At 38.7% G+C, this 26,395-nt stretch overlaps 1 protein-coding gene and 1 long non-coding RNA gene across 3 annotated transcripts in view; both read left to right on the forward strand.

Annotated features, from left to right (window-relative positions):
* The first annotated feature begins 1,605 nt into the window (after positions 1 to 1,605).
* Positions 1,606 to 26,395, forward strand: part of LOC311626519 — an 82,552-nt gene continuing 57,762 nt past the window's right edge. For both annotated transcript variants that reach the window (XR_014795705.1, XR_014795706.1), the window contains exon 1: positions 1,606 to 1,969. This is a non-coding gene — a long non-coding RNA (uncharacterized lncRNA). The remainder of the gene's footprint in view (positions 1,970 to 26,395) is intronic.
* Positions 10,998 to 13,407, forward strand: LOC311626898 (zinc finger and SCAN domain-containing protein 4-like; the record flags this gene model as incomplete). Its single annotated transcript, XM_084892822.1, is given in 4 exon segments — positions 10,998 to 11,095; positions 12,758 to 12,918; positions 12,921 to 12,995; positions 12,998 to 13,407. Coding segments are annotated over 4 exon segments (744 nt in total).

Here is a 26,395-nt window from a genome sequence, read left to right on the forward strand (position 1 = left end):
ACCAGTTGTTCGGTTGTTCCACTGTTTAGTCTATTTGCAGATTAGCCTTTTATTATATTGGTTCATAGGTCTACACTTAACCACAGAGTCACACTGGTGGGGCGACATTGGGATTTTTAATGGGCATTGAATTAAATCTGTATATTGGTTTGGATACTATGTTGATTCTTCCAGTCTATAAACACAAAATGTCTTTCTATTGCATTGTGTTGTTTTCCATCTTTTTAAATAATGCTTTGTAGTTTCCAGTGTATAGGTTTTTCACGTCCTTTATTAAGTTAATTCCTAGGTATTTTATTCTTTCTATTGCAATTGTAAAGAAATTGGTTTGTTAATATTTTCATCTATTTTTTCAAATTTCATTGTCAGTATATAGGAATGCAGTGGATTTTTATATATTGATTTTATATTCTCAGCTTTTAGCAATTCATCAAAATTGTTGTCTAAGTGTTTTTACCAGTTTATGGCTCCAGTAGCTTCTGCTCCAGGAATTTTAAGTGTCTTAAATATGTCCATGCATTGTGATATGCACAAGGAAGGTTCACAGCACTTAAGTTTTTCAAACTTACATTAATGAAATGTTGTGGTTTTTACTCATCACTAATTATTTATATTTAGTATATGAATGCTTTGCTTTTATAGTCATTAAAGTGTCATAAACAGTAATCAATTATTTGTAATAAACAAATACCTTTTCAGATATAATGGTAATAAATGCTAGGTATTCATACATACTGCCATTTTATAATACACTAGAAGCCCAAGTGCTCAAATTCATGCATGGAGGGGGCGTTTCTTCAGCCTAGCCTGTACCCTCTCCAATTGGGGACCTCTTGGGGGATGTCTCACAAGCTGGAACCACTGACTCCTAACTGCTCACCTGCCTGCATGCCTTATCACCCCTAACTGCCCTCCCCTGCTGGTCTGGTTGCCCCTAACAGCCTCTGCCTGCTTGCCTGATTGCCCCTACCTGCCCTCCCCTGCTGACCTGGTTGCCCCCACTACCCTCCTCTGCTGACCAATTTGGTTCTGATTGGTCAGTTTCTATGTCAGGCATCAAAATCTCTGCCTCCTAGGCAGCCATTGATTGGGTCCTTATATTCGACTAGATTTGGTTCTGATTGGTTGGTTTCTATGCCAGTCAGCATCAAAAGCTCTGCCTCCTAGGAAGCCATGGTTCTTCACAGCACCCATATTTGGTTCTGATTGGTCAGTTCATATGCCAGTCAGCATCTCTGGACCTATCAGCAGGGCCTGATCAGAAAGGCAGGGCTGATCAGCAGCCCAAGTGGAGGCCTGGAGAGAAATGAAGGCTGGATGCTGGCCAGACTGGGAGAAAAAGAGAGAAGCAAGTGCTGATCAAAAGGTACCAAAGAGGCTCAGCAGGACAACCCAATGCTGACTACAGGACTGACTTCCTGTTATTTGAGCCTTGGTCCTTACTGGTCGTTGTGACACAGGGTTTTTATATATTATGATCATGGACCATGCACAATAAAGTTATGAAATTATATTTAAAATTTGAATTTTAAATAAAACTAGTTATCTATTTGTGGGTACAATGTGAAAATGCCTGGCAAGATATTCATAAAATTTGTAGGGTATTATTTAGAAAGGTCTGATTTGAAACTTAAGTTATGTGGCAGGCCATAAAAATCACTTTCGTAATATGCTGTTGATAGAAAACAATCAAACACTGATTTCAGATAGATTCCCCCAAATGCCAAGTTATAAGGGTAGGTGCTCTGCAAAGCAGATATGATTTGTTACCAAACTCCTTTCTCTTTGGCAGCTCTTTTGTGGATTCCATGGGCAGAAGTACAGTGTGAACCTGTTTTGGTTTTTTTTTTCTTTTTCTTTTTTGTTTTGTTTGTTTGTTTGTTTTTATGAATGGTGGTTACTGAGTCTTTCAAACAACCCAGGATGACCAACTTGAGATGTGGGTTCTCTCTCAATTTCTCCACCATCCGTAAGTCATAACATCTGTGGTTCCTCTGTGTGGGTCACATGGCCCTTGCTCTGCACATGGGAAGGAATGTACTCTTCTGTGGGAAAAGGAGACTCAGAAATAGAAGCTATTCAAGAAAAATGTGCTGAGTAAACCTGAAGACTGAGCAGAAAACTTTTTCTGATATGGTAAAGGATAGTAACTTGTGCCAGCAGTTAAACCGTTGTTTCTGAGGCTGGGAAAATACAGACATTCTATGTGTAGGAGGGAATGGGTGTTTCAGATTTATTAACATGGACTTAAGGGTTTAGGGTTATTTGTGTTTGTGGTAAAGAGCTCAGACAGAAAGTCTTTGTTTACTGCCTCAAGATTTAGTAAGTCAATTGGTTTCCTGTGTTCTATTTCATCCACAGATACTTTTTAAATAGGATACTAGATTGAATGCATGAAGTTAAGCAAATGTGGAATAGGAAAATTACTTCATTGAAATAGACTTTAGGATGTCCTTAATGCATAGAAACATTAGGAAATTATCAGAGTCCTCACCAACCAAGGAGAGAAATGTGTAAGGCAAGATTTCATGCTACACAAGCCTCTGTGGTTAGAATGAATATTTTGTACTTATGGCAAGTCCATTTTAAGAATAACTTCTAAATCAGTGCTGTATTGAGGGACAGGGGGGAATAAAGATTGAATAAACCAAATAAATAGCTAATATTACAAAGACATCCTCACGTATAATAAAAATTTAGAAATAAAGGGCGGTTCTACATTTGACTTGGCTTTAGATAAAATACAAAATAAGGAGGAATGTGAGGCCTCTGTTTCAGAAAGATAGGGTGCCTACAATTTAGGAGATAAGACAATTGCATTAGCAAAGATTTCAAGAGAATACATGAAAGGAAGTTGCAACAATAGAAGAAGTGATTTAAGCATTTCACAAGAATTTCAGAAGAACCAGGGTCAAAATGCAGTCACAATCTGCCAGCTTTCAGCAGGAGGTAGGAGGCAGGCAGATGAAAGAGTGGTGGGAAGAGCTTGAGGCCCCTACAAGGGGTGCATATTTGGGAAAATGTTTTAGATTTCTGATGCCTAGAGCTGGAGTTTTGATGTAACTTAAGTCTGAGAAAATTTACCTCTTATTTTAATCCCGCTTTGAAAATAAAATCTTAATATTTGTTCATATTTTAAACTTATCAAATCCTTTCATGGTTACTACATCCTGAATTTCTGTGTGTCCGTGATACACTCAAACAAGCTGTGACTGTGACAGAAAGTGAGACGAGAAAAACAGAATGACTCTTCCTAGGCTGCAGTGAAGTGGAAGTCAAGGCCTGATACAGCTCTTACCACTGAGCATGCACATTCAGGGGCTCAGCCTGGTGGGCAGGGTCAAAACAGAAGTTGGACCCAAGGCAACTCTTTCTGGAAACTAGTGACCATTTGCCTATTCACAGACTCTCTGCTGACAAACATAACATTATCTCTTTAATCCTAGGATGAGGTTGACTTAACTAACGCTGGGAGGTAATAAGAAACTTCTGATTCCACCCAAATCCGTGTTTTCCAACTATGTACCCTACCCGTAGTGAATTGTCACCATTTTTAAAGTGGTGTGCATTATCAAATGTTTACTTCACACCAATCAAGTGTAAGACAAGAATAGATTTTTAATGTAGCTACCTTTCTATATTACTTATTTCACTGCCTTCTTCTGCAGAAGTTATGGAGTTAAGTAAAAATCCTAGTTCACTATACTTTGCTATCTTTTTTTTTTTTTAAATAAACCTTTATTGTTCATATTATTACAAAAGTTCCTCATTTTTTTCCCCCTCCACCAGGTTCCTACCCCACCCTCTGCCCTTTACCCACCCCCCATTGTCCTCATCCATAGGTGCACAGTTTATGTTCAGTCTCTTCCCGCATCCCCCATTCCTCTTTTCCCTGAGAATCATCAGTCCACTCCCTTTCCATACCTCTGATTTTATTATATTCAACAGTTAATATTGTTCATCAGATTTTTTTTTTAATTTCCTTGGTTTTTAGATTCACTTGTTGATAGTTATGTATTTGTTGTTCATAATTTTTTATCTTTATTTTCTTTCTCTTCCAAAAGAACCCCCTTCAGCAATTCATATAATTCTTGTTTGGCAGTGATGAACTCCTTTAGCTTTTTTTTATTAGTTAAGCTCTTTATCTGGCCTTCGATTCTGAGTGATAGCTTTGCTGGGTAGATTATTTTTGGCTTACTTTGCTATCTTTTTTATTTAAAATATATTTTATTGATTTTTTACAGAGAGGAAGGGAGAGGGATAGAGAGTTAGAAACATCAATGAGAGAGAATCATCAATCAGCTGCCTCTTGCACACCCCCTACTGGGGATGTGCTCACAACCAAGGAACATGCCCTTGATCGGAATCAAACCTGAGACCTTTCAGTCCACAGGCCGATGCTCCATCCACTGAGCCAAACCAGTTACGGCATACTTTGCTATCTTGAATCTGTTCTGCAGTTCTATCTACGCTAATAAAAGAGAAAGATGCAAATTGACTATAACTCCACGACGCCCAGCAGCCAATCAGGAATGAGTACGCAAATTAACCCAACAAAGATGGCAGGCTAATTTGCATACACAGATGCCAAGATGCTGGGGTAGGGGTGTGAGACACTTGTGCTGTCACCATGGTGACAATGCAGGTGTTCTACATCATCCCAGCCCTTTGGGCCTCTGGGCAGCATGGAAAGGTGGAGGCCCATTTTTGCACAAATCTTCGTGCATCAGGTTTCTAGTAAGCATATAAGTATAGATACAGTTCCATAGAGTTTGAAGAGGGTGAGGAGTATTGGGAAAAATCCAGCTGCTGGTAATCTACCTCCACTGACTGGTTTAGAAACTCATTTGCTCATTTCTTATAGGAAATGACTAAGTGCTTTCTTTCTGCTAATTCCTGAATATAATATTAAATTAGAAAAATTCTATAATAGAGAAATCTTTGAAAAATCAGAAACTTTGTGACTATTTTACTTATCTATATATGTTTAATTTATTTCAGAGAGGAAGGAAGAGGCAGAGAGAATCATTGATTGGCTGCCTTTTGCATGCCTCACTCTGGGGATGGAGCCCATAACTCAGGCATATACCCTGACCAGAAATCAAACTGGGACCTCCTGGTTCATAGGTCAATGGATCAACCACTGAGCTACCCTGGCCTGGCAACATTGACTATTTTAAAATCAAAGACTAAAACCTGCAGAGGCTGTCATGGACTCAATCATTGGATGTGACTCAGCCAATCATGTGTCTGGCTGGGACACACTTTTAGCACTTTGTATGGAGACTGCTTTTTATTCTCTCACCTTTGATCACTTTGGTGTCAGGATCCAAGTGATTTAAACCCAGTGGTCATCTCTCAGTCTTTTCATAAGATTAGTCAGTTTTTCAAGTCCATTAGGTAAATGGCATAAAGTTTTAGTTTTAGGCAATTACACATTTTACTCAAAATACCATAAGGATTAATGGGAGAGGGAAATTTTGCATTATATCCCTTTACCCTTTTTGATGAATTTTTCATCAGTACTTAAAAACCTTTTTAATATGTCACTAGAAATTAGAACAAAGAGTAGAGAGACCTTCTGATAGTCTTTATACTCTCCTGAAATGTGTATGACCAGTGGGAGGGTAACCAGAGAAAGAGGTTTGCCCTCTGCACCTTGGTCTCCCTTTATCCATCCCTCCCACCCAACTGTGCTGCCTTTTGCTGTGTAGAGCCCCACCCTTTGGCTTGGCCACCAGAACTGCCTTTCTTTTGAATAAATGTCCCATTCTCTAGAATTTGATCTTTTCCCTTTGCTCTGCCAATACTTAACTGTCCTGTTTTCTCAAGAACTAGTTAAGTGACTAATCTGTTAAACTATTCAATCTGTGAAACTAATTGTGTGGCTCTATTAATGAGTGATAGGGGTTAGCAAAACCCATCGACACAGACAATATGCCAGGGGAGGGGGTGTGAAGATGGGTGAGGGATAGAGGAGGTCAAAGGGGGGAAAGGGGGAGCATTTTTAATACTTTCAACAATAAAGATAAAATAAAAAATTAGATCCTTCTTCCAGATACAACTGGTGGTTGATACATAAATTAATTACTCTCTGGCTAGAAGCAACTAGAAGTTTTTGCTTAGTGTGTTTTCCTGGAACCATTTAAATCACGAATTCCTTATGCCCATTATTCTGTCTGAATATACATTAGAGAAACCATTCATAGACCACACACAAAAAGTAATAATAATAAACAGTGAAATTATGAATAGTGTTAGAAGATAAAGAACATGAAAGAGTTGATTAACCCCAAATCCAGTTGGCACATGAGAGTGCCCCCTGACCTCAGAGACCTAGAGTAAAGCAGAAGTTCATAGCTTCCTCAGACTTTGGGAGGGTAATCAGATGATCTAACTTTCAGGGTAATTTATCCATTTACTCATTCTTTTATTTCTTCATCATTGACATTTCCTGTGCAATATGTAGTTAAATACATTAATAGCTCTGTCATTTTTACAGTTGGAAAAGAGAAGTTAATTTGCAACAGAGAAAAGTAAAACCAATGATATGAAACAAAGACATTCTAAAATGCTTTTTCCATGCAGGTGCAAATAATCTTTTATATCTATTTCCCTAAAATTGATATAGAAGAGAAGAAACAATATTTTTAATGGATTTTTATAAACATGCACCATTTGGCCCTGACTGACTTGGCTCAGTGGATAGAGCATTGGCCTATGGACTCAAGGGTCCCAGGTTCGATTCTGGTCAAGGACATGTACCTTGGTTGCGGGTACATCCCCCATATGTATAGGAGGCAGCTGATCAATGTTTCTCTCTTATCAATGTTTCTAACTCTCTATCCCTTTCCCTTTCTCTCTGTAAAAAATCAATAAAATGTATTTTTAAATAAATATTGTAAATATGCACCATTTAATTACCAGCTAAATATAGTCTTATTTCATGAAGAGTTATCTTGGGTTTTATGGTAATGACAATTATCAGTATTAATATTTATTGAGTGATTGAGTGATTATTACTTGTCGAGTTCTATGCTGTGTTTTTGGACTACATTTCACTAAGGATGTGGATGAATTCATCTCTCTAGGAATGTATTATCAGAATACTGTGTTTAAAAGTTATTTAAATTATAATTTTTAACTTTTTATAATGTTTAACTATTTCTTTCTTTTTATTTAATTGTATTTTTTGAACTGAAAAATGTTTTCATGTTTCAAAAGTCCCTCTTAAAGCATCTATATTTTTACCCTATATTTTTGTCATTCATTCATTCACAATGAGAACCATATTTGGTTCTAGGTATTGAAGTATAGCAGTGTGCTGGAAAGCAAGATCTCTGCCTAGTTAGGAAAGATAGATGAAGAATAAATAACTAAAGAAGAAAATTTCAGAGTTCTATGGAGAAACTCTTAATAAGACAGAGACTATGATTAAGGGTAGAAAGAGCTACTTTCCATTAGGAAATCAGAGACAGGCTGCCTGAGGTGGCCTTTGGACTGAGATTAAGTACAGATTAAAAGGAGTCAGGTGTCTGAACAGAGCATGCCCTGTACTATTCGGGAGTAAATTGGTGCCAGAATGATCCATCACACACAAACTCCTTATTGTGCATTTCCTACAAACTAGAACATTTCCTTACATAACTGCAAATAACCATCAACATTAGGAACCTAATATGGCTTTCTTATGATTCTCTAATTCTCAAACTCCACTCCCTGTATGTGACTAATTGCTGTCTCTTAGCCCAAGCAGATAATCTCCTCAACCCAACACCCTGCTCCATCCATCTATCCCCTCACTTCGCATGGATGGCCTTGTCACCTGCTTGGATTCCATTATTCTGTAATTGGTTACCTGTGTGTGTGGACGCCAACTCAGATTTTAAGACTCCAGACCAAGCCAGTGCTTCAGAGTCTCTCTGCTTCCCTCGACCATGGACACCATTTCCAACTTGCCCCGGCTCCAACACTGTGCCAATTATTTCAACCTCCAAGTTGTATAGACTCTCTTCTCACTTGACACTCCATACTGGGCTTGACCCCTTCTTGGATATTCTTCTGACTCAGTTCAGGGCTCATTGCCCTATTTGGCTGTTGTGCCCCATGAGTTCACACTGCTCAGGCTATAATACATTTGCACAAGTGCTCCTCCCCCCACTAAGGCTCCAGCATCCCATTGTGCATAGCTGTCCGTGTGACTATCCTCTTCACTGTCTTGGGCTTCTGCACCCTGTGCTGGGCCATTGTAGCCACTCCCTTCCACAGAACACTTGACTGTCTTATTCAGCCTCACTTAATGTTCAGATAGAGCTCAGGAAGGAAAGAGAAGGAGAGGAAAGGGAATAGGGAGAGGAAGCGAGAAAGAGAACATTCTGAATATCTCCTGAAGTTGGGTAATATTACACAGAGAAAGACAATTAAAAAATATATCATACAATGATCAAATTAAATTCTGATACTTCAAGGATAACCTAAAATGAAACTTATGAAATGAAAGAGCACCATGAAAAAAAAAAAAAAAAAAAAACTTCTAAAATAAAAATTAGAAAAGCATACTTAACACTTTCAATTAAACCTTAAAGAGATTTTTGTATAGTTTTAAAAATACAGTTTACAAAATTTTTCAAAAGAGTGACTATTAAGCATTGGAAATCTTTATTTTCCAAGAAATGTGTTATGATTTTAAGGAAAAGTAGAAACACTTTCAGAAGGCTTGCATTTTTTCCAAAGGAAATCTTAGAGGAAAATAAATATCATTCTGATATAAAAACTAAGTAGTTTGGGTAACTGTTATGGAGAAAAACACCAACACCCATTACTTTTATTACCAATAAAGTGAAATTTTATTTTTCTCCTCCATCATTGTAAACACCACTGTTTGCTGTATGCTTTGTGAAGGAAAAAAGTGTCATTTCCCAATGTCCTAATGGTTGTAAGCACCAGCATAAGGAGATATATTTAAGACAAGAATCTCTTTCTGTATTCCAGAGTTTTGTCTCACTCAATGAAATAATTAAGTTTGGGAAATGACTAAATTGTGAAAGTGAAGAAAAGAGAAAAGATGCCACAATGTGGAAGTTATTTATAAGCTGGCATAGAAAAGTGTTATGCTAATAGTTATTACTTGGAAAATTCTTGCTTAGTAGTTAAACTCATATTCTTCAGGTCTGTCAGTCTCAGGAATTACAAAGTAAAACAAAAACAGTGTTAATGCAATTTCAAATGATTCTGATTTCAGATCTGCATAAGCTATATGAAGTAGAAAGCTTAAGTAATCTAAATAATTTAACTTTACAACATGTCTACCTCAGGTCTTTGGTATTTATGTATACTACATTCAGGCTCTGGATAATTACTGTAGCTTATCCACCTTTTTCATTTTACCCGCATTAAGAATAACTTTGTTCTTAGAGTTTTATGGGCCTTCAGGGGCCTTTGAAATATGCAGATGCCTCCGGTCTCATAGGCAAAATGCTCAAGGACATAAAGCAGGCCACTCTTGCCTTTAGATGCGTGTAAGATTATATACTCAGCAAACTAGCATAATACCCTGAAAGTGTTAGCTGAGAGATGGGATGTCTTAATATAGTGTCAGTGAGAGGGAAAATGATTTAGGTTGGTTGTTAGGATAATCTAGAGCCATAGATGAAGATCCTTGTGCAGGAGAAAACTATAGAGGACCTAGATCCTCTTTCCTGAAGATTCTGAGCTTCTGAGTACCGTTTCTTTATTAGGTCATGGTCATGGTGACTGGCCACAGTAAAACTGAGCCTGAGAATACCAAGAGATGGCCCCGTGTATCCCCTATGTGCTGTAGAGATTTCTCCTCTTACCCAAGTCATGGCTGTGCTACCTCCTTGCAATGATCAGGGTCAATTTCCCTCACCAGTGCGGGAGCTCCTGTGTGACAAGGTGGCAGCCAGTGACTTATGTTTAGAATGACTCTTACTGTGTTCTCCTGGTGAAAAATTTCCCCTTCAGAAACAAGAGACTAAAATTGCTCACGTTGAACTCAGAGCGATAGTGAATGAGGTCATTCTTACTTCCACATGTTGGGTCCTGGACCCATGTTTTCTAGTAATTGGGAATAGAGGACCAATACAATGGCCATTGGTTAAAATTCTATGCTGCATCTTACAGGATAGTGCCCCATCCTCATGAAAAGTCATCTTCAAGCTGGTGCCTCAGCTGTGTCTTTAAGAGGTCATTCTGGGATGTTGGGTTATCAATATATAAACTGGGAATTAATCATACCAGTAAGTTCTAGATGACAGGATAACATGGTATGTGGCATGACCTGTAGATCCCACAGTCATCTGCTCTCCATTGCACTCCTTTGGCCATAAAGGGTGCCCCTTGATCCAGAGTGATGCTATGCAGGATACTAAGTGAATGAACCTGGCAGTGGGGCTGGCCAAGGCACTGCGGAAGTAAAGGCAAGCCCACGTCTACCAGCAGAAGCTATATCAAGCTTGGTCAGAAAAAATGATTGTTTCTTCCTGGATGGAGGTGTCCATCTTAGAATGCCATTGTTAACCTGTAAGGCATACTCCTAGGCACTAACAAGCTAAGTGGCTTTGATCTCCCAAGCATACTTCTGAAAAGGTTGCAATTGTGAACTGTTACTAGTAGCACCTACAACAGCCAGTCAAAGAGATTTCCAAGCATGTGCGCTTTTAGCCCTTCATAGTATCTCCTGAGGAATGGGGACAGTACTCTCAGATGGCCACAGAGGGCAGGCTGGTACGGTAATTGAGTGAGGCATGCCAAGTGGGAGCTATGGCCAACTTGAGAGCTAATGCCTCGTCTAAAAAAGGAAGTGCCAGTTTATTATTGACAGCATTGTTGCCAGATTTTCTAATTTCTCTCGACTATATGACAATCCAGATTTATTTTCATGCAAAATCTCTCCATTTTTAAAATATTGACAATTCTATCATCAGTTTTTCTAACAGAAAACAGATACTCAAAGTAGAATAAGTGGAGGAGGGAGAATGGTGGAGAGTAGACAAGCCATTGGTCATTGCACCTGGAAACTACCCAGTACAATGACCAATTCAGATTTTTATAAAACACTCTGGGTCAATAGCAGGTAAGTATGATATTAGTCTGCTTGAGCTGCCAAAACAAAATATGCCTGTACCATATACTGGGTAGCTTAAACAACAGAAACTTTTTTCTATGGTTCTGGAGGCTGAAAGTCTGAGATCAGAATGCCAACATATTTAGTTTCTGGTGAGGGCTCTCTTTCTGGTTTGTAGTCAGTCACCTTCTCATTGTGTCTTACGGGTCCTTTCCTTGGTATATGTAAGTGGAGATGAGGGGGGGAGGGGGAGATAGTTTTCTCTTTTTATAAGGACATTAATCCTATAGGATTTAGGTCTTTATCCTTATGAGCTCATTTAACTTTAATTACTTCCTTAGGGTGCTCATCTCCACACTGGGCTGTTGGGATTTCAACATATGAATTGGAGGCAGGTGTGTGTGTGTGTGTGTGTGTGTGGGGGGGGGGATGATAATCATTCAGTCCATAATAGACATCAAATAAAATACTTAGAGAAAACAAATAAAACATGTCTTCCAGCTAGCACTGAAACACCAGTGTTTGAGCTCTGATACAAATAGCAACTGTATTTTTAACTGACATAAAAGGCTGGCCCTAACTCTGATGCATTCGTGTGTCCCAAGCTGTGAATCAGACAGGATTTGGATCACAATATTTGATTTACTGTTTAATTGATTACCCCAAGTTTTCACCTGTAAAAAGAAATAATGAGAAATCTTGGAAAATTACAGAACTGGAAAATACGTTGCTGTGCTTTTCACTTGAGATGAATTATCTGGTTCAACAAGCATTGATTAATTTTCTTATTCTTTTTTACTTCAAAATGAGCTCTGCATTCAAAGGCAGTATGCAGAGGAACAGAAAACTAAAAACAATGTAGAACTGGAGATGAACGCAGTGTAGCCAGCCAGTCACACAGCAGCTCAGCCTTTGGCCCAGATTGCCCAGTTTAAAGTTCAATCTTCTCTAGGAGCTCCCAGTCTGTTAAGCATCCACCACTATCAACACAGGAGTTCAAGTATTGAATCCTAGAAGTTTAGTCTCTGAGAAATATTGCTAAGAAAGGATTTATCTTAGAACCTCATTTCTACCTGAACTGTGCAGGAATGACTGTGGATCAGAAAATATGGACTTTAAACCTACCCAAACCCTGCTCTCTGAAAGGCGGGGGTGGGGGAAGGTGTCCTCTGGGTTCCAGAACACTCAGCTCAGCTCATTTCAAAACAGTAATAAGCCGTGTGCAAGGCAGGAACTGCGAAGACTCTATAAGTCATTTCAGTAGTGGCTAAACCAGAAAAGCACAGCAAGGATGAAATTACTTTTCAAGTGGTCCTGGCACAGTTTATGTTCAACAGGCACTGCAGCAACAGGTCCACATTGACAGGAAAATGGGAATCAAGTGGCAGAAACCTGGACACATTCAGGGCAGACCTGAGTGATGATTGCATGGTGCACATCCACATGCAGGGAAGAAAGCCCTCTTTTCTAAGAACGTGCCCTAAAGAAGTCATTGTTCGTCTAACAAAACAGTTGTCAAAGGATCTCTAATAAAGGCAAATGTGGAGACACTCTCACGGACTCCCCAAGATACTTCTCTGCAAACAGGACAAGGAGATAAAAGTAAAAATAAATAAATAAGTAAATGGTGGCACCATTTCTTTGAAAACTACTGAAGTATTACTCATCAAGGCAATCAAATACTTTTCCTCTCATTATCCAGGAAGAGTATTGTCCTGGGCCTGATGAGAGAGGTGTTTCTTTGGAGAATCCACTCAGCTCCAAAAGAGCAAGTCTGGGCACCTCCAGGTCTCAGGAAGGAGCCTCTTATCAAGATGTCCTCATGGAGGTGGGACTGGCATTTTTCTGCCGGACCAGGTCTCCCCTGAGTTCGTTCTTACCCACCAGAGCAATGCAGGAAACTCCACATGTCGGGGGAACAAGAAAGATTCCACGAAGCCCAGAAGTCATACCAATGTGAAAAGTGTCCCAAGAGCTTTAGGTATTTCTCTTGGCTAAAAGTCCATGAGGGAAGACACAATAATAAGAGGACATTCATTGGTGCTGCATGCAACAAAGGCTTCTTCCAGGCCTCAGGCCTACACACGCATCAGAAGATTCATGCAGGAGAGAAACCTTTCTGGTGCAGCATGTACACTAAGTCCATCCACAGAACCAACCTCCTGGCTCATGATCACATCCACATGAGAGAGAAGCCCTATGTGTGTTCAGTCTGCCAGAGACGCTACCTCCAGTCACCCACCTGCCATCACCCCCTGAGGATATACCAGAGGACTGCCTTCAGACATGTATCCTCCACACCAGAAGCCTCCTTGATGTAATGCAAATAAATATGTCATGTTAGGCACATTGCCATAGTACTACTCTTCTTAGAACATACTTTATAACCTTGCAATTATATTTTCCATTCATTGTTTTCTCCACTAAAATATACGTTTAAGGAGGGAGGGAATTTCTGTTTTGTTCATCAGCAGTATTTACATGCCTAAAGTATGGTTGACACATTTCAAATGACTCATAAATACTTTTTAAATAAAAATAAATGAATAAGTCCAGCTTGCGTGGCTCAGTGGTTGAATGTCAATGTATGAACCAGGAGGTTAAGGTTCGATTCCCAGTCAGGGCACATGCCCAGGTTGCGGACTTGATCTTCAGGTGGGGATATGCAGAAGGCATATCAATTCTCTCTCATCATTGATGTTTCTATCTTTCTCTCCCTTTCCCTTCCTCTCTGAAATAAGATAAAAATAAAAACAATGTAGAATTGAGAATAGTAATCAGGTACGTTGTAACCATCAGTATCAGAATAAGTTAAGATGTCTCAGCTGATGTATTTTAATAGTGCTTTCCATCAGAAGTCAAAAACTGAGACTGTCCTCCAACACCCAAGAAAAACAACTCTGTATCTGCATCAAGGTCAAAATGTAGTCCACAAACAATTTCAGCACCATCTAGGAATGTGTTAGAAACAAAAAAATTTGGCCCTACTGACTTTTTATTACTAAATAAAAAACTCTGGGGAAGGGGTTCCAGTATGTTTTACCAAGCTTCTCAGTGAATCTGGTACAGTTTGAAAGTCATTGCTCTAGTCTATATTAACACTTGATGTGAAGAGATAAATCCCAGGAGGAAGAAACTGAAATTTCCCCGAGTTTCTGCAATGTCTCATGTACCTTATTAGGAGACTCAGTGGTGGCAGCAGGACAGGAGCCCAAGCCTATCCCAGTCCAAAGACCATGTGCTCATTCCATTTAATCACATTTCCTCCTTAAAGTATATATCGGGCTAAGTATTTCACATTATCTTATTTAATCTTTACAGGTGTTCCTGAGAGGTAGGCTATATTATTTCCATTTACAGATCAAGAAATCAAGCTTATAGCCGAAACCGGTTTGGCTCAATGAATAGAGCGTCGGCTTGGGGACTGAAGGGTCCCGGGTTCGATTCCGGTCAAGGGCATGTACCTTGGTTTTGGGCATATCCCCAGTAAGGGGTGTGCAAGAGGCAGCTGATCGATGACTCTCTCTCATCGATGTTTCTAACTCTCTATCTCTCTCCCTTCCTCTCTGTATAAAATCAATAAAATATATTTTTTTAAAAAGAAAAAGAAATCAAGCTTATAGAAATTAAGTCATAGCCTGTAAATGGCATACATGAGATTTGCATTCAATCCAGAGGGTTACAAAGCCCATGTTCTCACCTTGCCTCCCTAAACCAACTGTTTTCCTTCATTTGTTAAGTCTTCTACCTCTGGTTGCTATTGACTAACTAGTGTTCATCCATTTTCTATATTAAGGAGTCCATTCTTTCTCAACTGGCATACCTCATGTGAACTACAGAACACAGAAAAAATATGATTTAAGTGACTATTCTCTCTCTCCTCCCACGGATGGTCCTTCACTTGAGCCAGGCTAGATGCATGGGTGAGGGGGGGGGGGGGAGGTGCCAACACTTTATACATGATGGAAACCTTGGGCATTAGGGTTCAATTCTCTCACAGAAGTCCCCTGGAGAAAATCTTGAAGACATATGGAAAACCATTCTTATTAACCCATCTGGCAATTTACTTTATTCTCCTTTTTCCAAGTTTCTCTTTGAATATTCCTTTAGTCAGAAATATTGCCAAGAGGAAGCATGGTATGATTGAGAAAACACTGAGCTGAAGGTCAGGAGTTTTAAACCCAACACCTCTGCTAGGTAGATGTGCCTCACTTGGTCATTTACTTCCATTCCCTGGCCTCTTCTCCTCACAGGAAATGTCTGGATGGATGAGTATTGAGAATCCTGCCCAGCTCTAGCACTCTGTTAATGAGAACACTATAGTCAAATCATCCTTCTCCATTCCAGGGAGGAAAAAAAGGAGGAAAAATACATACTTCATTATAGGGGTGTGTGTGTGTGTGTGTGTGTGTGTGTGTGTGTGTGTGTGTGTGTATCTTTATATTTAATCACTGGAGTCCCTTTAAATATTATTGCATATGGTTTTTCTCCTCGATAGTAATGGGGTTAAAAATGCTAATCCCCAAAATATGGCACCTTTGCATTTTGAATATTTTAATCTGAAGAACTTTAAGAAAAAGACAGAAGTGAGAAGTCATTCTGACCTCCTTCCCTCTTCACCCTTCTTCCCTGAAACCAGCTATAAAACCCTCATGTGAAAGGTGACATCCCTGCCCTCAGAGGAAAGGAGCATCCTCATTTCTGAAGACACAGGGAAGCCAAGAAGAATCCTAAAAATAGACCTAAGTTTCCCCCAGTTCACTTACTACACTGACCTCATACTCCTTAACTGATCATATTCTACTGCAACTGTCCGCTCTTCATCAAACTTAGCATAAAAATACACCAGTTTAACTGTGTCTTTTGGTCTTCATTTCTTTAGGAAGGTTCCCGTGTCATATAAAACTTAATAATCTACAAAGTTGTGTGCTTTACTCTGTTAATCTGTCTTTGTTAGTTTAACTTTCAAACCTGGCCAGCAACCGGAAGAGAGCTATTCCACTTCTGCAATAGTCATATAATTATTTCCTTGCAAATGTTTTTGTGAACATCTTTTTTTGTTCATGAAATATCCTCATTTAATTCAAGTTAAGATTAAAAGTGAGCGTTATGGTTACCCTAATGGTTCTGAAGAAGACTTTATGATGTCCTGAATCTAACCTATTTATGGCACTCCATTTGATTAATTTCAATTCAGTCTCACCAATTGTACTCTGCAATATTTTGCTCTGCGCATCTCCTGTAAACATATTAACTAATGGAAATCTGGGTAGAAAGTCTCTTCCAGGGGAGAAGTTAGAGCCACAATGACTATGCCTGCAAATTAATAATTTCAGAGGTTATGGTGGAATATCCCTTAGTAGGAGATCCCATTTTGGAAGCCCATTTTTATTTTTATCTTGAACATACAGCATTCCATATCTCTAAAGCCCTAAATTAGCTATTTTCGGTTGACTTTTAAAAAGTAATTCTTCCAGAAAGAGAATAATAAAAACAATTGCTTTTTATAATCGTCCACTTCTATCAGTGCTCATATCCACCAAATAAAAATAAATGTTATAAAGAAAATAAAAATATACTAATTAAGCAAACCTAGGAGAATGCTGCATATTTTTAAAAGAAAATTAGATTAGTAAAATAAGACTTAGAGGATATGCCAAATCTCTATCAACTGGGCTTTTGGTACACTCATCCAGAGGGGATTTAAATGACCAAAGGGAGGGGCAGGGAAGAATCTCCTAATGCTTAACTGCTTGCAGCTGCTATGTTAGCATCCGCCTGTAAAGATTTACAAACAATCCATTCTTTGTCTCATGCCAAGGTCCTACAGTATGCAAAAAAGATGAAACTCTGCATGGTTACGTTAAGCCTAGGACAACTGGGATCAAGCTAATAATTTAAAGTAAACAAAATAGCACTCCAAGAAATAATTAATTGGTATTAAAATTAGATGGAGCCCAGTTGTCCTACAAAGCACACAACTTTGTAGAATATAAGTTTTATATGACTAGGGAATCTTCCTAAAGAAATGAAAACCTAAAGACATGGCATGGCTCAGTGGTTGAGCATCAACCTATGAACCAGGTCATGGTTCAATTCCTGGCCAGGGCACATGCCCAGGTGGTGGGCTCGATTCCCAGTGTGGAGCATGCAGGAGGCAGCCAATCAATGATTCTCTCTCGTCATTGATATTTCTATCCCTCTCTCCCTCTCCCTTCCCCTCTAAGTTAAATAATAATAAAAAAGAATTAAATGGAGTGATTTCTTATAACCACCCCCAAGTTAATTAGCTCTATTATTTATTTACTCTAATAAATACTTCTACTAAAGCATTTCTACCATAAAAATGTCAGGTCAATACTCCATTTGCCAAAGTTACAAATATACAAATTTGCCAAAATTGTCTAAAGCTCTCACAGATAAGATCATCAGTGTTCCTTCTCTTTTTAAGAAATGGGAGCCAACAACTTTCAGACATGATTAACTAACTGTGAGAGTTAGACTATACAAACATGCATACTAAGCATATGTATGTCATAGGTATACAGAGTTTTCTACTGTGGTTAAGTAAAATTAACATTTATCTAGCATGTTGAAAATTAGGCTTAAATCATAATTGTGCTAAATGACAGACCTAAATAATTACATTTTAACTTTAATTGCCGTTTTTATATTTTAGTATTCTACATATAATCTATTGTATAATTCTGTCACTCATTCATTCAATATTTATTGAATTCTTACCACGTGCCATGCACCATGGTAGGTATTGCCAATATAAGAATTAAGAGAGACAAAATCCCCGAGTTTTGAGGTGGAAATGAGCAGTAAACAAACAGCAATTAAGTAAAAGTAGTGACTTTTAAATGTGATGAATTCAGGAAAGGACCTTCCAGATAACCAGAGGGGACAGAGGTTGGTGTGTCTGGAATTAGCATAAGGCACAGAGGTGCTGTACAGGAGGAAGTAGGGGCAGGGCCTTGGGGAATTTTGTAAGATATGGGGGAAAGTTTGGATTTTACTCTAATACAATAGGAAGCCATTGAAAGGTTTCTAATCAAGAAAGTAGCATGAGATCAACTCTCATTAACAGTGATGGCCTGGCAATTATGTGGAGGATGGATTTGAGGGATACTTCAGTTGAAGAAGTAAGGATACAGAGTAGGTGAATATTTCAGTAATCTGGGTTGGAGATGTTAAATAAAAATATATGTCATAGGTAGGACCATTTATATTTGTTCAGGATGGCCCCCAAATTTCTGACTTTAGAAATTAGATAGCAAATGACCATGCCATCTCCTAAGGCAGGAACTACTAGGGGAAGGTATGTAGGAAAGAGATATGCAGGTATGTCCCAAAATTAAGAAAATACCTGCATATCTCTTTGGAACTAGAACAAAGAGGGTGCACAAGCATGTACATCCACTTCTTTCCTTCCACCTTCATAGACTTCATCCCTTAAATCTTCCAAGATCCAGGAGATCGAGAGAAATGATGTGATTGAATATTTGACACAGAAAGAAATATAATTTTACTCCGCAATTGAAAGTTTGGAATTTAGGCAGCCATGCTAATTATGTAGCTTATTGATACTGATGGCCTGGCTGAAGCCTCTTCTCTCCAAGTTCCTGTGACCACCTTTAAGGTCAGTGGTCGGCAAACTCACTAGTCAACAGAGCCAAATATCAACAGTATAACGATTGAAATTTCTTTTGAGAGCCAAATTTTTTAAACTTAAACTATATAGGTAGTTTAACTTAATTAGGGTCCAGTTTATTAACTTAATTTTATTGTTATTAACTTAATTAGGATACTCCTAAACTGGACTTTGCTAAAAACTCAAGGAGCCAATGAGCCACATGTTTGCAGACCACTGGTTAAGGTTGGCAATGGACGGGGAACCTGTGCCCCAACTGGGTAGAATGTCCTGTTTGATGGTTTTATGATTGGGCTTTGGCTTCAGCTCATCCACTGATAAGATTCTGGAGGTATTCGGCCACCCAGAGGATTCTTTTTCAATGTTATTCCCAGAATCAGGAATCAAAAATACATAAACATATATGCATAGCCCATGGACACAGACAACAGTGTGGAGATGTCCAGAGGGAGTGGGGTTGGGTGGAGGTTGGTAAAGAGGAGGGAAAAGAGGGACATTTGTAATAGTGTCAACAATAAATTTAAAAATGAAACACAAGTATGTGCAAGAGAATGTGGTGAACTTGTTATCCAGGGGTAAACCGTGATAACCTGAGTGAATGATCCAAAGCACCAATCCTCTCATTATGTCCCTAGCTCCATACAAAGCAAGTGGCCATAATGTCTATGTTGGAAACTAGACAAGTTCAGGACTGAAAACAATGGGTTGTTGGCATAAGATCGTGTACTTGACAAGAGAAAGCTTTTCTTGAATAAAAAGTAGAGAATGACATCAACTGTTTGGATTATCTAACTACATTGCATCAAGTTGAGCTTTTTTCCCCCGAAATCTTTTCCAACTTTTTGAATTAATTTCTATTATATTAACAAACATTCTAACAATAAGCCAGTTTAGTAAAAACAATTAAATTGAGCCATTAGGACACAAAAACAAAAAAATACTCTGAACTTTCCACTAGCTACACAATTTTGTTGACATCCCTCTTGGTTTTGGAAGACTGTTAGTAATTGATATCTTAAATGAAGTCCACACTGAACAAAAGGGGAAGGGGTGGGGGGAAGTCCTAAGAAGTAAAGTAGTGTTGATAGTTTAGATTTCAAAGCAGGTTTCTTATCTATGCATTGATCAGTGACTAGCTGTGTAACTAGTGATGTGTATGCATATGTGTATGAATTTATCTTTGCCACCCCTCATTTTCTCTCTCATCCATCTCCTGAGTTGAATTCCTGTGTTCTTTTAATATTTGCCAAAAGTATAAAACACACACACACACACACACACACACACACACACTAATGGCTAAAAATGTATGTAGGTGGAGGATTTGTCTTTATCTTGAATGAATCATATCTTTAGAATCAATTGGTTCAAAGTGAAAATGATTCTCATTTTTATATAATGAACCTACTATTTATGCCAGAAACTCTGGGCTGATTCCAACTGAGTCGCTGACTCATTCAGCCCATTGCCCCCCCCCCCCCCCCCCCCCCGCCCCCCCAGGATGTGAGGAGGTGGTATGTTTGAGGCCATAAATACCCCTAAGGCTTTATCCCACCTAACCCTCGGGCATAGATTGAGTTTTCTGACATGCAGGGAAGAGGTTGGCCCTTATATTTCTGCCATTCCCTCTACAAACTGAAATAATAATTCACTGTAAGGATCTGTGTAATCTCTTCTTTTTCTATGTAGTTGTATAGCCTGCTGCTAAATATTCTACCCTATTTTTACTCACTCTTCTAATAATGAGTGTATTTCTAAACTTTGTATAGTGTGAAGCATGTTGGAATACGTACACATATAGATTGAGAAGCTGACAGACCATGGAACGGGTGAAACCTAAACTGAAGAAAATCTGTAAGAGATCTGGATTATGACCTTGTGGGGTGATTGCTATGGGCTAAATTATGTCTGTCCTTCACATCCTCCCACATTCATAGTTTAAGTCCTAACCCCAAGTACCTCAGAAAGTGACTGTATTTTGAGATAGAGCCTTTTGAAGTGGTGATTAAGGTCAGATGGGTGGGCGCTTATCTAATCTGACTGGTGTCCTTCTGAGAAGAGGAAATTTGAACACCTGGAGAGATACCAAGGATTGGCTCATGAAGACACATGGAGATGACAGCCATTCGTAAGCTAGAGAGGCCTCAGAAGAAGCCAAATCGGCCAACACCATGATCTTGGACTTCCAGCCTCCAGAAATGTGAGAAAGTTAATGACTGTGGTTTAAGCCTCTCAGTTTGTAGGATTTTGTTATGGCAGCTCTAGCTTACTACAAACTGAAACAGTGGTGTGGTAGAAAAATTCAGCTTTGAGCTGCTGAAATCTGCGTAGACCTTGCAGCACTAGTATCACCCTGGGGAAATGGTTTAAAGTCTCTGAACACCAGCTTCCTCATTTGTCAATTGAGGATATCAGTAACTGCCATATCGAGTTGATCTTGAAGATCAAGTGGATGCCTGTAAAATGTTTGACATAAATAGCCACTCAAGAATTACTTTAGGGAGGTTGATACCTCCTGAAGGAAAGGTAGGGATTTTCAGTAAATTAGACTTGGGTTTGAAGCCAAGATCTGCCACTTAGCTAGGTGACCTTAAGCACATTGCTTCAAGTCTCTCATCCACAGATCCTGCATATAAAACACTTGAAATATATTACAGTACACATGTTAGTTAGTTATTTAGTTAGTTATTAATATGTCAATACATATTAATTCTCCTTAGAGATTCTCTTGGAGGTTCCTGCAGTTCCAATTCTTTCTGATGATCAGAGTCACAATGGACAGTGGGTTTGGCTGGGAAAGATGAAAGGTGGGGAGTCTAATGGGAAAGATGACACTGTGACCACATTATTTATATTTGGGCCCTTTACCCTTACCACATGATGATTAAACGCCTTTCTGAAGAAGTAGGAGCCAAGGAGATAGCTTTACCACCAGGTTGATACAATGCTCATTAATATCTTATCATAAAAGTGGCCATGTGAAACTTGCTACCAAATTCATAATTTCTACATGGGAAAATGAGTGAAAGTAGGACTGAAATAAGTAAAAAATATACTTGCATAAGTTACATGTACTCTCCCCCCCAAATGAATAAAAAATATCATTAATTTTACCACTGAGAAATAATCATCATTAATTTGGTACAAATTTCCAAATTTATACCAGTTAATGGTACTTGGTATATATGTATGCATTTATATTTAGAATTATATAAATACTTTTCATGTACAGTATTTGGTAACTATTTTCCCCCACTATTACTAAGTTATTACCTATTTCCATGATATTAAATAGTGCACTCAACATTTTAAATGACTGAATGGTATTTTGTTGTTGAACATACCCAAATTTTAAAACAAATTATTTTGTCAATTTAGGTCACATAAGCTTTGTTTTTAGAAATCAAGATGTCACTTTCCTGGATGCCCATCTGAGTGATCATAGAGTGAGTTAAATAGCCTAAATGTGCAAATGTGGGCTTATGGGAGTGGGGGAAGACATATATCTACTACAGTTCTGGGTACTGGGGGAAAAACATTATGAGAAATGGAAAGCGAAGCATTATGAGAAATGCATTTCACCCTTAAATTTGTTTGGAAAAGTCATTCTTCCAGAGCCTAATGAAGCATCACTTCCCTACCCAAAGATCTACCATCTTGGACTGTGGTTCAATGGAAAGGGAGTTTTAAGAAAATCCTTTTCAGCCTTAGCAATTGGAAAGAGAGAGATGGTGTGTATATTTATGATCTGTCATTGTGACTATAAGAAAACTGACCATACTTCTCAATGAGCATTTTAGTTGTCATTAAAATCCCAGATATCCTTTTACAGATAATTTATATTTTAGATATTGTAATTATTTGTTCATTAGTGATAAGATAGCTTTCTCTCTCTCTCTCTCTCTCTCTCTCTCTCTCTCTCTCTCTCTCTCTCTCTCTCTCTCTCTCTCTCTCTCTTTCTCCTTATTTCCATAAAATAAAGTGTCTTTCATGGAATCAAATACCCAGCTAGGAAAATGTGTCATGCTTACCAGTTTAGCTCAGAAACATGTAAAAGGTGAAGTCTGTTTAGCTGCTCAGAACTTTTTCCTTTTCCTCACTCCCAGAATTGTGAGTCACCATTTTGTGTAAAAGTATTCAGAGTGAGAATTATTCCTTGACAAGTCATGTTGTTAGAAAAACTTCCTATCACTCAAAGAGATGATCCTTATCTCTTTCTTTGCTGGCAGAATGTCTCATAACGGAATGTAATCTAGTTCAGAATAATTCTTTATGCTTCTCAGGGATTGACTATCCTGCTTTCAAGTGATTGTGTAAATTCCACTATTCATTATAAAGAAAAGAGCTGCTGTGTATTTTCTTGGTTAGTCAAAGTTGGAAAATCCCATCAGTTTTGTTTTATAAAGGTCCTAACAAACAATTTCATTAAGATAAATGATTTAATATAATGATTCGTGAAGAAAAATGCCTAGGTTAAAATATTTTTATAAAAAAGTGAAGTGATTAGCCCAGCTTGCATGGCTAAGTGGTTAAGCATCAACTATGGACCTATGAACCAGCAGGTCACAGTTTGATTCCTGGTCATGTGCTCCAGTTGCGGGCTCGATTCCCAGTGTGGAGCATGCAGGAGGCAGCTAATCAATGATTCTCTCTCATCATTGATGTTTCTATATCTCTCCCCCTCTCCCTTCCTCTCTGAAATAAATAAAAATATATTTAAAAAAATAAAAAGTAAAGTGATTAAATAATATGCCATTTCAGTAGGAAGTGTAAGTAGAGATTATCATAACATCTTTGAATTCACTGAGAACACTACAATCATCAGCCTGGGAACTCAATAGATTTCCCGACTATAAGGAAGATTATTTTAAAAAGTATATTTATTATAAATACACCCTGTGCCTACTTACATTTTCTGACCCATCCTCCCCTCCAGTAAGCTACCATGTTTTAACCAATATCAGCCCTCAAGGGAGGTTTGCATTGATAATTTATCTGACTCCAAGGTAAGAACAAGAGATTTTTAGTATCCACTAAACAGAAGTCATTCTCAGTCTTCCTCTAAGATTTCATGTTTTTATTGTCATCATTAACTAGCATAAAATTGAGGGTATCTTATTCTCATTTTAAGCACCATTTTTTATTCCATTTCTCCCCAGTTCTGCTTCATGTTGATGCTGGGTTTTATTTTCCTCTTTCCTGAGTTGCTCAGGTGATGTGTTTCACAGCTACTCTGCATTGGGGAGCATGGCAACAGGGACTCTCTGAAGCAACCTCTTCCTCTTCATGATGCTTCTAGATGGTAGGCTGATAGTAAAAGTATCATAGGGTGCCTGCAGCATCTGTTAACAATACATTTCGTTGGCATGTTTGGACAAACTGGACCTGGATTCCTGTAATTAGCTCTGGTGACTGGTTGACAAATAGCAAGCAGACCAGGGGGAGCGAATAGTTTTATGTCCACATGCTTGCATGATGAAGTGGCTGAAGGGTGGAGTGTGTATTTTGGTCAAGAGAATGTTTTAATGATATTTTTTTTCCATGTTGATTTAGCTATCACGAAAATCTAAACATATCCAAGTTTGCTGGTATCATTGGCTTTGCAAAGACTGGTCTTCTGTGCAAATCTACAATAATAAAAGTGTAATATGCTAATTAGACCAGACACCCTTCCAGGGCTGCGAGGGCCAGGGCAGTGGCTGGGTGGCAGCTGAGGCTGCTGCTGTGAGGGCCAAGGTAGCAGCCAGGGCTGCTGCCTTGGCCCTGGGAGCCCCTTGCACGAATTTTGTACATCAGGCCTCTAGTATCTATTAAGTAGAGCATAGATCTTCATTCAGAGGAATTTAAAAAAGCAAGCTTTGTGCCCCAAAGAGCCTTCTGGGGATGATTCATATGTACTCAGTATCAAAAATAAAGGATTTCTTTGTTTTAGCTGGAAAATAATTTTCTTTTGGGGGGGATAATTTTTGTCTGTTTTTCATTAATCCTCACGCAAAGATATTTCCCCGTTGACTTTAAAGAGTGGAAAGGAGGGGGAGAGACACAGAGAGAGAAATGTTCATGTGAGAGAGACACATAGATCGGTTGCCTTCCACATTGGCCCTGTCCAAAGCTGGGGAATGAGCCCTGCAACCAAGGTACATGCCTTTGACCAGAATCAAACCCAGGACCCTTCAGTCTGCAGGCCAAAGCTCTATCCACTGAGAAAAACTGTCCAGGGCCATTTTTTTTAAAAGTGTTTAATTTTCCAAAAACATTTCAAAAATAAAATCCCAGGAACAGATTACTGAGATATCACTAATAGCCGTTGTGTTTTCCTAAGTGAAAACGATACGTAGAAATATATGGTGGTGCTTGAGAGTTTAAATACAATTGCTACAGTTCAAAGTGCTTTGACCTCAGGTGCAGCACTCAGAACACCTCTGCCTCTGCATTGAAAACTCCCGAGTGAAGTCCCATAGAACGCCCCTGTGGGAGCTGACCACTCCCCTGGGCAATGATCATTTCCTCCAGGCTCACACTGATTTTCACACAGCAGTGAGCCGTGCAGATGCCTCCATCACCCATGGAACATTTGAAAATCCCTCAGGTGTACAGCCGAAGGCAAAACATGCTCATTTTAGCTAACATACAGGAAAGCATTGCCAGCCCTGATGTCATGTGCTTTTGTTGAGAAGGGAAAGGAGACACTAACAGACCGTTTTGTTAAAAAATATTAAGATAATACCCAACTTCTGCCTACACCACAAGCATGAACTCGTCCCGTTCTCTCCATCACTCACTGTTCTTCACCCCTGCAGCCTTTCAGTCTCCAAAAATCCAAGCTCATTTTGGATTCAGACCTTTAAGCATGCCTTGCCTCGTATGCTTGTCCTCTCTTTGGATATCACCAAGATTCAGCTTAAATTATGTTTTTCTGGTTTCCCCAAACCAGGGTATTTTACCCTGGTATACACCTTTATAGGACTGTATTCCTCCTCCGACCTTTATGATATTTATTATAATTTAAGTGTATATGTATGTAATTCTTTGTTCAATGTTAGCCTCTGACACTAGACTATAGGCTCCATGAGGGCAGAGAAAATATTTATCTTATTTTCCACTGTAGTCCCAACACACAGGTTAGTGATGGCACATTGGAGAAGATAAATAAATGTTTGCTGAATAAATGACTGAGAAACATTTTATACTGGAATCGGATAAGAGAAGGGCCAGGGAGTACATTCCTTAGTTAAGGGCATAAAAGGGTCCTTAGTTTCTATGCTTTCTCCATCTCCTAGGAAAACCAATGCCACTCTGGGCCTGTACATCTGCCCAAAGAGTCAGGACTCAGATATTGAAAATGTATCCAACTTAGAGACAGAATTGTATTGCCCGTTTCAAATAAAGCCCAGTGGAGATTTGAGGGTATTTAACCAAGACCATCTATTAGGGGCATAGAGACTTTAACATCATAATTTTTAAAAAGTCCTTTAGGCCTAATATATGGTTACATTAAAATGAACATGTTTACTTAATGTGTACCACCCATAACATGGTGACTTAATTTTGTATTTAGAAAAAAAAATTTTTTTTTGCTTCAATTTTTACTTTTTAGTGTGTGGACCCAGTCTAGAAGCTTATAATAGAACCATTGCAGTTCTTGCCCAAAT

Source organism: Pipistrellus hanaki, assembly GCF_964339955.1.
Source record: "Pipistrellus hanaki genome assembly, chromosome: 8".
Taxonomy (NCBI): Eukaryota; Metazoa; Chordata; class Mammalia; order Chiroptera; family Vespertilionidae; genus Pipistrellus; species Pipistrellus hanaki.